The 13,976-nt window shown below is 39.7% G+C and overlaps 3 protein-coding genes across 3 annotated transcripts in view; 2 read left to right on the top strand and 1 right to left on the bottom strand.

Moving 5' to 3' along the window:
• Nucleotides 1-13,976, top strand: part of TEX15 (testis expressed 15, meiosis and synapsis associated) — a 62,947-nt gene that overhangs the window by 4,629 nt on the left and 44,342 nt on the right. Inside the window, exon 2 of the mRNA XM_053578176.1 lies at nt 1,902-2,067. Within this exon, the coding sequence (XP_053434151.1) occupies nt 1,902-2,067 (166 nt within the window). The remainder of the gene's footprint in view (nt 1-1,901; nt 2,068-13,976) is intronic.
• On the top strand, nt 6,515-7,254 carry LOC128576236 (cell division control protein 42 homolog). The gene has a single exon (XM_053578212.1). The coding sequence runs from the start codon at nt 6,594-6,596 to the stop codon at nt 7,167-7,169; it is 576 nt and encodes a 191-aa protein (XP_053434187.1). The 5' UTR covers nt 6,515-6,593; the 3' UTR covers nt 7,170-7,254.
• LOC128576575 (UMP-CMP kinase-like) lies at nt 7,257-9,289 on the bottom strand. Its single transcript, XM_053578826.1, has 2 exons — nt 9,207-9,289; nt 7,257-7,869 (listed from the first exon to the last, which is right to left on the bottom strand). Exons 1-2 carry the CDS (start codon nt 9,287-9,289, stop codon nt 7,347-7,349), a joined length of 606 nt encoding a protein of 201 aa, XP_053434801.1. The 3' UTR covers nt 7,257-7,346.

Here is a 13,976-nt window from a genome sequence, read left to right on the forward strand (position 1 = left end):
GTTATGGTTAGAAACTTCACATATGATTTGTGGAAATCATCCAATTAACAATATCGCTTAAAGGGGTGTTGCCGTGACTTCAGAGTCAAGCCTAAGCCACCTTAAGGGAGTCCCTTCAGCTCAGTTGCTTACTTCTGGGAACCATTCTTAAAAGCTCCAAATCAGGCAGGGAAGGAGCATCACACAGAGTAGTCACTGGATGCCCTGGTACCCTGTGGTGGTTGACATGTGCCCTCCTGTCTAACCAAACATTGTGGACCCAAACCACCTAAACCGATCCACTTTCCAAAGAAGTAGCCATCCTCCATTCAATACCATGGTGTCCTAGTCTGTCTGCATTCATTAGTAGTAATATTCTTTATGTATAATAAATTTTTATTTTAAAATAAATTTTATCCCCCCCACCCAAAAGGGGCCAGGCATGGTGGCTCCATGCCTGTAATCCTAGCATTCTGGGAGGCCGAGGTGGGTGGATTATCTGAGCTTACAAGTTTGAGACCAGTCTGAGCCAGAGCGGGACCCCATCTCTAATAGCCAGACATTGGAGGGGCGCCTGTAGTCCCAGCTACTTGGGAGGCTAAGGCAAGAGAATATCTTGAGCCCAAGAGTTTGAGGTTGCTATGAGCTATGATGCCACAGCACTCTACCAGGGGTAACAAGTGAGACTCAAAAAAAAAAAGGTTAACGTAATGATGTCATTTCTCCACAAATATATCCATAGGTTTATTGCAGTTCTTATTAAAATCACAGCAAGACATTTTGTAAGTAGACATACTTATTTTGACATTTAAGTGGGAGGGCAAGGAAACAGAATAGCTAAAACAACATTGAAATAGAAGAATAAAGTGCAATAAACTTGTTCTGTTCAATGTTAACCCTTACTGTATAACTCTAGTATTATCTTTAGGAGGCCCGTATTACTGTTGTAGAACCTTTAAAACATATATATTCTTGCCTTCAGTTGTTAATGAAAATTTCAAGTACTCCTATATCAGACATACATCTATCATTGTACTGATGACAATTCAATTAGAAAACAAGAAAAAGATGAATAGGGCGGTGCCCGTAGCTCAGTGAGTAGGGTGCTGGCCACATATACCAAGGCTGGTGGGTTCAAAACTGGCCTGGGCCAGCTAAACAACAATGACAACGGCAATGAAAAAATATCTGGGTATTGTAGCAGGCGCCTGTAGTCCCAGCTACTTGGAAAGCTAAGGCAAAAAAATCGCTTAAACCCAAGAGTTTGAGGTTGCTGTGAACGGTGATGCCATGGCACTCTACAGAGAGCGACATAGTGAGACTCTGTCTCAAAAAAAAAATGAAGAAAAAATAAATTTTTCATCCTTTGGTGAAATATCAGATGGCAAATAAGCATATAAACAGATATTCAAAGGCAGGGCAAGGTGGCTCACTCCTCTAATCCTAGCATCCTGGGAGGCCACTTGAGCTCAGGAGTTGGAGACCAGTCTGAGCAAGAGTGAGAACCTGTCTCTACTAAAAATAGGAAAATTAGCTGGGCATGGTGGTGCATGCCTGTAGTCCCAGCTACTCAGGAGGCTAGGGCAAGAGGATCAGTTGAGCCCAGGAGTTAAAGGTTGCTGTCAGCTATGACATCATGGCACTGTAGCCTGGGGCAACAAAGTATAACAATGTATATATATAGGAGTGGCATAAGGAAGACCTTTGTGGTGATGGAACAGTTTTATGTCTTGTAGTGGTTGTTACATGAATCTATGAGTGTGAAAAAATTACATAGAACTATACTCATAAACGAGTGTAAAACTGGTAAAATCCTAATAAGGTTTATGTGGATTGTATCAATGTCATGTTCTTGGTTTTGATATCGTACAAATGTACAGTAATATTTTAAATTCAAATAACTATTTTCTGTTTCTCTTTAGTTTACTTGTCACCTTGTTGCACCAATACTAGAGAGTATAGTTTTATACATGATACTCTGAACCAGTGCAGGCTTGATATAAGCTGTGGTCTGCAGTCATCATGGCAGTTTGGAGATACAAAACTGGTTAACAATGAGGAACTGGAAAAAAATTTTACTACAAAGAGGTAAGTTACTATAATCAAGTTTGAGATTTTTTTTTTCTTTTTACTATGGAGTCCTATGCTAATTTATTTCTACCATTACAGTCTTAAGTCTTATTTCTACAATTAAGTCTTACTGAGAAAATGAGTATAGATTATTATTATTACCCTTCAGTGTTGCTTTTCATAGCATTAAAAGCTAAATGTGAGATGTGATTAGTTAAGTTTTATACATTAATGAAATCAGATTTCACATACCCTTTTCCAACTTTCTAATCTTGGTAAATTTTTCAGAAGCATGCGTCAGCACATTTAATAAGCAGCCATTTTGTAGATCCCAAGTCCCTCAGGTAAAATAGCAGTCAGAGTAATCAAAAAGTAACTTTTTTCCTCTTGAATCCAACCCCAAAGAGTCTGAGTCGATGTTTTAATTTGAAAGGATTGTAACTGGCTGTTTCCAACTCTTTCATCAGAGCACTCTTTCTGGATTGATGTCACTGTTTCTGATACTTAATTTTTTAAAGTACCTCTTCAGCTTTTTGGGAAGGCACATTATTGTTATTTTGACAAGAAAGAATGGGGCCTTTTCCAAATTCTCATTATAACTAAGCATTTCATATTTATAACCATAGATCTTGTGTGAGCAAAATTTAACATTTTTGTTTCTTGTGAATTTGTCTACTTTATCATTTCACACTTTCTAACTTAAAACTTAGCTGTAGACCTGGTGCAGTGGCTCCTCATGCCTGTAATCCTAGCATTGTGGGAGACCAGGCCGAGGCAGGTGGATTGTCGGAGCTCAGGAGTTTGAGACCAGCCTGAGCAAGACCAAGACCCCCATATCTAAAAAAAAAAAAAAAAATAGCCAGGTGTTGTGGTGGGTGCCTGTAGACCCAGTTCTTTGGGAGGCAGAGGCAAGAGGATCACTTGAGCTGAAGTGTTTGAGATTGGTTGCTGTGAGCTATGATGCCACAGCACTCTACCAAGGGCGACCACTTGAGACTGTCTCAAAAACAAACTGAACTGTAGCTTGATAGACCCACATGTGAAACCTGTTTTGGAATGTTTTTATTTCTTTTTTTGTTTTATAGAGTCAATTCCTCTTAACTCAGACATGCTGCCACACTGGCGTCAGTTTGGAGATTGGGAATTGGGGAGAGTCACAATTCATTGTGACATACTATCTTCTCTCTAAAAAACACAGCTTTCAAGGTGGAAGGACTGGATATATCATTATATACATACACACACACACACACAGATTAAAGAATAGTTTGATCAGGGCAGTGCCTGTGGCTCAAAGGAGTAGGGCACCGGCCCCATATGCTGGAGGTGGCGGGTTCAAACCCAGCCCTGGCCAAAAACTGCAAAAAAATAAAAAAGAATAGTTTGATCAAAAATGAATTGCTACCAGTGTTCTTTGATTTTGATTCTTTTAGATATTTAAAATTTTGTCCTTTCAACCAATTTTTTCTTCCTATTAGTGTTACAGAAAAGTTAGAACACCTATTCAATGATTTATAAGACATGTCAGAACATTCTAAATGGCCAGTGGATATAGGATTTATTGTTTTCTTAGGTATTTGCCCAAATAAACAAAAACTCACCTTTTCTCATAGTACTTTATACGGTCTCTTTATTGGACTTACCACAATATATTGGTTTGTGTGACAATACAGTGGGTGTGTAAATGTCAGGTTAAACTTTTATTTCATTTTTAAAAAATCAGTGATGCAAAGAAATCCCCTTAAATGGCCTTTATAGAACAGATGGAAACAAAAATAAAAGGAAAAATAAACAGAATGGTTATCAAAAGAGATGAATAGAACAGGGAGAAGAAAAGAGAAAGTATTGATAACATTGATTATCTCTGGCTTTCATTTACATCACTCCTCTTAGGAGAAATAACTTTGTACATCTGCAGGCTCAGGAAAAGCAAATGGCTCCAAAAAGATACTAATCTCCACTCTATCTGTATTCTATCTACTCCTTCTTGGCTGTAAAATCAGCAAAAACATTAATTATTTAAACATGTATATATTTGATCTTCCATTGAACACTTGAGTGCCTACTGTGTCAGACATAGTTGATACCGTAAGAGAAAATTGTTTTCTCCTCAGCCCTAAAGAGTTTACATTCTAGTATAGAAGATAGGACATCTAAACATAAAATAGTATGTCATAATAAAGCTATACGAGCACTGGTAAGAGATTATTCTTCCTAAGAGTTTTGAAGAGTTCAGAAACTTGAGCTAGCCTTAACAGAAAAGAGAAAAACTGAATTCAGTTCTCCATAACTCTTTTGCCCTATTTGTATCAGTTCAGCTCCTTTTCTAGAGAACTTTTAAATATTTCAAATTAACATGAGAGGTATCATTTTAAACATTGTCAGTATTCAGCCTGATACTTTGGTGAATTTACTTTCCACCCCAGATACGTAGTGCACGTGATCTGTGGTTCCAAGGGTGGGCAGAACTAAGCCAGTTTGGACCACTGACATACGGAGGAAAGATTGGCTTGTGGTCTCTGGGAAAGAGATGCCAACTAGCTCATAATAAAACTAGTGTCAGCATGACCCTAAAAAAGAGCAAAGAGATGGGAAAAACCTAGATCCCTGAAAGATGTCTGGGGTCCCAGAATCAGTCAATCCTGAGAAAGACTGCCTGATTTCTGAATTTCTTATTATGAAAATGTAGCTTTTTTTTGAGACAGAGTTTCACTGTGTTACCCTCAGTAGAATGCCATAGCATCACCACTCACATCAACCTCAAACCTCCCAAGTAGCTGGGACTACAGGCACCCACCACAACACCCAGCTATTTTATTTGGTTGTAGTTGTCATTGTTGTTTGGCAGGCCCAGGCTGGATTCCAATCCACCAGCTCCAGTGTATGTGACTGGCGCCCTAGCCGCAGAGCTATAGGTGCTGAGTCAGAAAATGTAGCATATTTTTAAATAATTTTGAATTGGTTTCTGTACTTGAAGTCAGTGGCATTCCAACCTCAACTGAACCTGATAATGGGAATGGATACTTGCAGGTAAGAGATTGTAAAATCTGGATTTAGTCAGGGAAGAAGGTAGTAAGTATCCTTACTGTTCCAAGATGGGAGGTTGAAGATTATTTCCGCTCAGGGTATGTGTTTCACGAGGCTTTGGTTTAATTTCCTAAGGCTATACTTTAATTATACAAAAACTCAGAATATTAGAATGCCTGGCTAAGACCCAGGAAAGATCTTTTTTTTTCTAATCGTAGAAAGTTCACATCCAATAAAATGATCCCTTCTGTTTGTTGGCGGCGTTTCACAGTTCAGGTTGACGAGATTAGCCTGAAGTAAAGAATTCATCTTTTTGAAAGTTAATGTGAATATGGGTTTAAAAGGAATGAGATTTAGTAGGAGATAAGTATGTGGTAAAGCACAAATCTGTTACCTTAGGCCAGGAGTCTTCAAACTACGGCCCGCGGGCCACATGAGGCAGTGTGATTGTATTTGTTTCCATTTTCATTTTTTTTTTAATAAGATATATTTATTTTCTGACCAAAGTGCAAGGATTTTTAAATCTTCTTAAACAAATAACTATCAAAATAATATTCAAAAAATTAAATACAAATGGGAAATTTAACTATTAAATTGCTCTTATTTATGCTAACCTTGTATTTATCTAGAAAACAAACAAAAAAAATTGAAGTGTTACTAAAATGTTGACCAAATCATTTTAGCATAAATCTAACACATGCATTTCAAGGTTCCACTGCTAGGGATTTTATTACGATCAACTGAATCATGAATAACACTATCTAACAGTATGAGGAACACAAACTATTACATGGGATCCTTGTCCCATCCCCTCAGATTATGTCAGAATGAAGCTGACAATTCTCCCAGGCTCTGAACCCCCAGATCCTCCAACCCAAACCTTAGAAACAAAGAATATGCCCTGTCATACAACTTTCTACAAAATGTAGTAAATTAGCAAAGCCTAAGCTTTTTTTTTTTTTTTACCTTTCTATAGGAAATGGTCAGTTATTTGATAAATATTAAAACACTGCTAATAATCCATTTTATGAGTTTGTTTACCAAACATATTGTGCAAGAACTGACTACACAAAAGTTCCTTTGAAATTTGGTCCACAAATTCACCTCAGCTTGGAAATTTAAAACTTACAAGAAAAAGAGGAAGTGGCTCTCCCTAACCTTAACATACTGTAATTAATAAAAGGATCTAATATTAAAAGGTGTTGCTCACAGAAGGCACAAACTATAAAAGGGATATTCTTTTTTAATAAAAACAAAGAACTAGCTGATTTCCTTCTTTGTTTTGTGAGCACCATAACTAGGATGGAAGTTAAAGCTGAATTTACTGTGTATTCCTGTGACCAAAAAAAAAAAGGACATAAAAAATTAATGTCTTGCTATATACTTTCCAGCCATTAATTGAGATGTAGTTATGAAAGATTAAAATTGTCTTAAGAGTGCTGCCAACGCCCCGGTGGAGATGCTGAGGTCAACATCAGATTTGAAATATTTAAAGTGGATATAAAACTATTTCAGCAATGCAGACAATTAAGTGCGTTGTGGTAGGCGATGGTGCTGTTGGTAAAACATGTCTCCTGATATCCTACACAACAAACAAATTTCCATCTGAATATGTTCCGACTGTTTTTGACAACTATGCAGTCACAGTTATGATTGGTGGAGAGCCGTATACTCTTGGACTTTTTGATACTGCAGGGCAAGAGGATTATGACAGATTACGACCGCTGAGTTATCCACAAACAGATGTATTTCTAGTCCACTTTTCAGTGGTCTCTCCATCCTCATTTGAAAATGTGAAAGAAAAGTGGGTGCCTGAGATAACTCACCATTGTCCAAAGACTCCTTTCTTGCTTGTTGGGACCCAAATTGATCTCAGAGATGATCCTTCTACTATTGAGAAACTTGCCAAGAACAAACAGAAACCTATCACACCAGAGACTGCTGAAAAGCTGGCCCGTGACCTGAAGGCTGTCAAGTATGTGGAGTGTTCTGCACTTACACAGAAAGGCCTAAAGAATGTATTTGATGAAGCAATATTGTCTGCCCTGGAACCTCTAGAACCGAAGAAGAGCCGCAGGTGTGTGCTGCTATGAACATCTCTCCAGAGCCCTTTCTGCACAGCTGGTGTCGGCATCATACTAAAAGCAATGTTTAAATCAAACTAAAGATTAAAAATTAAAAAAAAAAATTGTCTTAAAAAGGGGTGTGATAGCAGCTATCAAAGCAATATTCAAGCATGATTTTAAGGATGTTTTCAGGCTTAGAATTAATTAGGCTTCCTTGTCAAAAACCTTCACAACTTCATCAAAAAATTCATCAACAGATTTAGAAGCATCTATTTTCCTGACTTTCCCTATTTCTTCATATAAGTCAATAATTGGCTTTGTTGACTGAAGATAGGTCTGGATTCTCTTTTCCAAGCTCTCTCTGTTGTCATCACTCCTACCACTACTCTTTCCCCTCTCAAGACATCGTTCAATACAGATCTCATTATCACAGTCAAAAAACAGAACGAAAGATACATCTGCCTTCCCATCCATGGTCTTGTTCCAACCTTGAAGATTGTCTTCATTTCTTGGAAACCCATCAATCAAGAATTTATTCTTCTGAGCACTGACAGCCATCGTCTTATCCATTTCCCTCTTTGATAAACTGATGGTTATCTCAACTGGCACAATCTTTCCGTCTTTAATGTACTTTTCAATCAGTTCACCATATTGTGAATCTGGATTCTTCCTCTCATCACGAAGAAGTTCTCCTGCAGAAAGGTGTGTGTAGCCATGTTTCTGTGAACTGTTTCGGTGTTTTTGGACTTGGCACTCAGTTGAACTGCCTTAGGGAGAGCTTGAGCAGGAGTGTGGAGAACTTTGGGCATTTTCTGGGGCCCCAGACTGAGCCACTGAGCTGGGTGCAGGAAGCCATTGCGAAAAAAGCCATTTTCATTTTTTACTTCAAAATAAGATATGTGCAGTGTGCATAGGAATTTGTTCATAGTTTTTTTTTAAAACTATAATCCGCCCTCCAATCGTCTGAGGGACAGTGAACTGGCCCCCTGTTTAAAAAGTTTGAGGACCTCTCTGCCTTAGGCCTTTCCCAAATACCTCCTTTTAAATATTTTCTACCTCCTAAATAGATCTACTCAATGTTATATAGTAAAAATATACAGTCATGCTCAACAACAGGGATGTGTTCTCAGAAATGCATCATTGGGTGATTTCATCATTGTGTGAACATATTATCATCGAGTATAACTATACAGAGCTACATGGTTTAGGCTACTACACACCTCGGCTGTATGGTATAGCCTCCTACTCCTAGGCTATGACCCTGTACAGCAAGTTTTCCTGTACTGAATACTTTGCATAAGGAGTTGAAGCACAGTGGTAAGTATATGTGTATCTAAGTATATCTAAACATAGAAAAAGGTACAGTAAAAACACAGTGTAGAAGATTTCTAAAATGGTACCCCTGCGTAGGCACTTAACCATGAATGGAACTTGCAAGACTGGAAGTTGCTTTGAGTAAGTCAGTGATGGAGTAGTGAGTGAATGTGAAGGCTTAACATGTTACTGTACACGACTGTAGATTTCATAAACACTGCACACTTAGGCAACACTGAATCTGTTAAAAAATTAACTATAACTTTTACTTTATAAACTTTAAAATTTTTAAAAACTTTTTAACTCTTATAATAACATTTAGCTTAAAAGACAAACACATAGCTATGCAAAAATTTTTTCTTAATGTCTTTTTGTTTTTTTTAAGACAATCTCACTTTGTCACCCTCAGTAGAGTGCCATGGCATCACAGCTTACAGCAACCTCAAACACTTGGAGTCAAATGATCCTCTTGCCTCAGCCTCCCCAACAGCTGGGACTACAGGCGCCTGCCACAGTGCCCAGCCATTTTCAGAGATGGGAGTCTCACTCATGCTCAGGCTGGTCTTAAACCCCTGAACTTAGGCAATCCACCTGCCTTAGCCTCCCAGACTATTAGGATTACAGGTGTGAGCCACCGTGCCCTGCCCCGTTTATATCTTTATAAGTTGTTTTCCTATTTAATTTTTTTAAACTTTTTGAGCTTTTTTGTTAAACATTAAAACATAAGCATATATATTAACTTAGGTTTACACAAAGTCAGGATCATCAATATCACTGTCTTCCACCTCCACATCTTGTTGCCTGAGAAGCTCTTCAAGGGCAGTAACATGCATGGAGCTATCATCTTCTATAATGATTGACTGTGCCTTCTTCTGGAATACCTCCTGAAGGACCTGCCTGAGGTTGTTTTGCAGATGACTTTTTTGTATGTAAGAGGAGTCTACTCTAATGATAAGTATAGTTAAATACATAAATGTGGAACATAGTTGTTTATTATCACTGTCAAGGGTTATGTGCCATATATTGCAGTACTGTTGTGTGACTGGCAGAACAGTAGGTTTGTTTATACCAGCATCACCACAAACATGTGAGTAATGCATTGTGCTAAAACGTTGTGATGGGAACTCTGGGAAGATGGCCAACTAGTAGCAGTCCTCGGCAGAGGCTCCTGACCAGGGGGAGAAAAACTGGACAGAATTGGAGTCTATGAAGCCAAAGGTGGGGAGCTGAGCCAAGAAAGAAGTTTGACAAGCTGTGACCCCAAGGAAGACCATTCAAGAAAACAAATTACAGGTCCAAAGCCTATCAACTGGAGGATGGGAGACCCCTCCACCAAGCATGAGTCCCACCAGGGTGGGCCCTCTGTGAGCAAGCAGGGAACAAAAGACCTCTCATTTTACTTCACTGGAGAGAGCCACAAAACACCAGGTCTCTTTTTTCCAGGGAGGTCTCATTAAAAACCTAGATGCCACCCTGCCAGGCATAAAACTGAACAAATATTTTTCCCCACAATTCCAAACTCCCAGTTCACCCCTCCCCCTTCACATGATAGTCTGAAGTTCTGCCCCTGCAGACCACAGAGTGTTTGGTATTTTCCTGAGAGATCTGGGCATAGTGTGGACTGCCAACCATCACAATGGAATCTGTGACTAGTGGGGAAGAAAGAGGATGTGGGAAGAACGGGACACTCGGCAGGAGGAGGAGCAGTCCCCTGGTTATGACTTTGCCTGGCCAGTGGCGGAGACCCTTGGTTTGGGCTGTGTCTGGCAGGAGGGGGTGCAGAAACCCTGGCTCTGATGGCGCTCACAAGTGGGAGAGCGATTGCCTGGTATGGACTGAGTTAGGCAAGCAGGACTGGTTCCCAACTGGGAGGAGCAGAGGCTTTCCAGGTGTGGACCCAGACCTGAGGGCAAGGGCATGGTCCCCTCATTCCATCTGGGCCAGTCAGCAGAGGCTTGCTGGGTGTGGACTGAGAGTGGAGGGCAGGGGCATGGTCCCCGGCTCCAACTGGGCCTGTAAGCAGAGAAGCAGACACCAATGTGGACTGAGTCTGGTGGTCAGGGGTATGGACCCCTGACTCCAATTCTGCTATTAGAGACCCTTGGATCTCTCTCTGTTGAGCAGGGTTTGTACTGCCTGAGATAATTTGATTGAAATTAACGTCTGGGGGTGTCTACCTGGGGACACTGTGAGGTTGACCTTCAAAGTTCTGTAACAGAAAAGAACTGAAAGGTGAGGGCAAGGCGCACAGCCAAGATTTAAACCTAATATCCTGGCTTCTTAGGATAGGGTAGAGGTTGGCTGATTTCAAAACAGAGCAAGCTTGTGCTGTCTCACCAAGTAGGTCCTCAGTCTCCGGCCAAAACTCTGAAAGGGGCATTTGTAAGGCTGTAGGAGATAAGCCACAGTTACAAAGCCTAGTGCTTTGGTAAAGGGCTGATTATCTCTACTATCTGGGAACCCCAATTCAATCTCACCCTACCAGTTTGAATAACCAAACAGTGGAAAATAAACATGGTGCGGAACCAAGGGAAGAACTCTGGCAACATGGCTAACCACAGTGGATCAGCCCCCTCCCCAAGGAATGACAAAGGAGATACAACTGAAGATGCCATGCAAATGGCTGAAATGTCAGGAATCTAATTCAGAATATGGATGGCAGATAAATAGAATGGAAGAAAAGTTAGAAATTTGAAATCCCATAGTTCTAAAGTTGTCTCAAGAAATTAATGAATTCAAAGACAAAGTCACCAAACATACGGACATAATGAGAAAAGAGATAGCAGAGCTCAGGGCAATGAAAAAGTTACTGAGGAGCTCCAAAATACAGTAGAATCCCTCAGTAATAGAGTCACCCAGGCAGAAGGAAGGATCTCTGAAATTGAAGAGAAAGCTTCTGAACATTCCCAAATGCTCAAAGAGGCAGGCAAAAACTGATCATTCCCTGAGAGGTTTGTGGGATCACTCCAAAAGATCAAACATCTGTCTTATAGGAATTCCTGAAGGGGAAGAGGATGGTCCTAAAGGTACAGAAGCTCTACTCCAGTGGTTCTCAACCTTCCTAATGCCAAAGGTACAGAAGCTCTACTCCAGTGGATCTCAACCTTCCTAATGCCGTGACCCTTCAATACAGTTCCTATGGGTCATGCCCCACAGGTTGAGAACTGCTGCTCTACTCCAAGATTATGAAGGAGAATTTCCCAAGCATGGCAGGAGATAACAGAAATCCAGATAGTAGACAGTGTCAGAACCCCAGCAAGACTCAATCTAAATAAAGCATCTCCTAGACACATTGTGATTAATTTTGCCAAAGTTAAGATGAAGGAGAAAATTCTTCAAGCAGTAAAACATAAGAAAAGCATTACTTACAAAGGGAGAAATACCAGAATGACTGCAGATCTCTCAGCCAAAACATTTCAAGCCAGAAGAGTGTGGTCATCGACCTTCAATCTTCTAAAACAAAACAATTTTCACCCTAGGTTCCTGTATTCAGCTAAACTTAGTTTCATTTGTGATGGAGAAATCAAATATTTTAATGACATACACATATTGAAGAAATTTGCCAGACCCATCCTCCACAATGACCACCACCAAAATAAACTCACTCAGAAATTTGTGAACAAAACCCAACTTCCACAGTGGTGAAAGGATTAAAAATGCCCACTGGACATTCGAAAAACATGACACCCAAAACACTGCCAGGCTTATCAATTTACGCACCCTACCAGAATGCTCCTCAGTTTATAAAGAAAACCCTAATGGAGATGAACAACTTGATATTTTCTTGCACTGTAATAGAGATTTTAATACCCCTTCAACAGTTTTGGATAGATCCTCCAAGAAGAAACTAAACAAAGAAATATTAGACTTAAACCTGACCCTAGAACAAATGGCCTTAACAGACCTCTACAGAACCTTTCATCCTAATAAAACTGAATATATATCCTTCTCATCAGCCCACGATCATCCTCCAAAATTGAGCATATTTTAGGACACAAGTCTAACCTCAGCAAATTTAAAAGAATAGAAATTATTTCTGTATCTTCTCAGATCACCATGGAATAAAAATTGAACTCAGTAGCAGCAGAAATCTTCATACTCAAAGTCATGGAAACTAATCTTGAATGATAGCTGGGTCAGAGACAAGATTAAGAAGGAAATCACCAAATTTTTGGAACAAAAGGATAATGACACAAATTATCAAAACCCGTGGGATACTTCAAAGGCAGTCCTAAGAGGGAAATTTATACCATTGGAAGCCTTCATCAAGAAAACTAAAGAGGAGGCAGCGCCTGTGGCTCAAGGAGTAGGGCGCTGGTCCCATATGCCGGAGGTGGTGGGTTCAAACCCAGCCCCGGCCAAAAACCACAAAAAAAAAAAAAAAAAAGAAAGAGGCTCAATGCTTGTAGCTCAAGCAGCTAAGGCACCAGCCACATACACCAGAGCTGGCAAGTTCGAATCCAGCCTGGGCCTGCCAAACAACAAACTACAACCAAAAAATAGCCGGGTATTATGGTGGGTACCTGTGGTCCCAGCTACTTGGGAGGCTGAGGCAAGAGAATTGCTTAAGCCCAGGAGTTGGTGGTTGCTGTGAGCTGTAATGCCACAGCACCTTACCCAGGGCAACAACTTGAGGCTCTGTCTCAAAAAAAAAGAGAGAGAGGAAGTCAACAACTTAATGGATCATTTCAAGCGACTGGAAAAGGAAGAACATTCCAACCCCAAACCCAGCAAAAGAAAAGAAATAACCAAAATTAGGGCAGAATTAAATGAAATTGAAAACAAAATCATTGAGAAGATCAATAAAACAAAAAGTTAGTTTTTTGAGAAGATTAATAAAATTGATAAACCTTTGGCCAACCTAAACAGAAACAGAAAAGTAAAATCTCTAATATTGTCTATCAGAAACGATAAAGGAGAAATAACAGCAGACACCTCAGAAATTCAAAAAAAATCCTCAATGATTAATACAAAAAACTCTATTCCCAGAAATAGGAAAATCTGAAAGCACCAATACCTGGAAGCACGCCACCTTCCTAGACGCAACCAGAAAGAATTTGAAATCTTGAATATAGCCGGGTTTTATGGCAGGCACCTGTAGTCCCAGCTACTTGGAAGGCGAGAGGCTAAGGCAAGAGAATCACTTAAACCCAAGAGTTTGAGGTTGCTGTGAGCTGTGATGTCACAGTACTCTCCCCAGGGTGACAAAGTGAGACCCTTTCTCAAAAAAAAAAAAAAAAAAAAAAATATATATATATATATATATATTGAACAGACCTATATCAATCACTTAATGGCATCAACAATATGAAATCTCCCCAAAAAGAAAAGTCCAGGACCAGATGGCTTCACATCCGAATTCTATCAAACCTTTCAAGAGGAACCAGTACCTCTATTATACAACCTTTTCCAAAACATAGAAAAAGAAGGAATACTTCCCAACACATTCTAGGAAGCAAATATCACCCTGATCCCCAAACCAGGAAAGGATCCAACAAGGAGAGAAAATTATAGACCAAT

Source organism: Nycticebus coucang, chromosome 24, assembly GCF_027406575.1.
Source record: "Nycticebus coucang isolate mNycCou1 chromosome 24, mNycCou1.pri, whole genome shotgun sequence".
In the NCBI taxonomy this organism is placed as follows: Eukaryota; Metazoa; Chordata; class Mammalia; order Primates; family Lorisidae; genus Nycticebus; species Nycticebus coucang.

Coding starts and splice junctions, on each gene's coding strand:
- LOC128576236 (XM_053578212.1), top strand. CDS start 6,594: ATGCAGACAATTAAGTGCGTTGTGGTAGGCGATGGTGCTGTTGGTAAA.
- LOC128576575 (XM_053578826.1), bottom strand. CDS start 9,289: ATGCATGTTACTGCCCTTGAAGAGCTTCTCAGGCAACAAGATGTGGAG. Junction 7,870..9,206: donor ATTGATGATCCTGACTTTGT/GTAAACCTAAGT, acceptor ACACCGAAACAG/TTCACAGAAACATGGCTACA.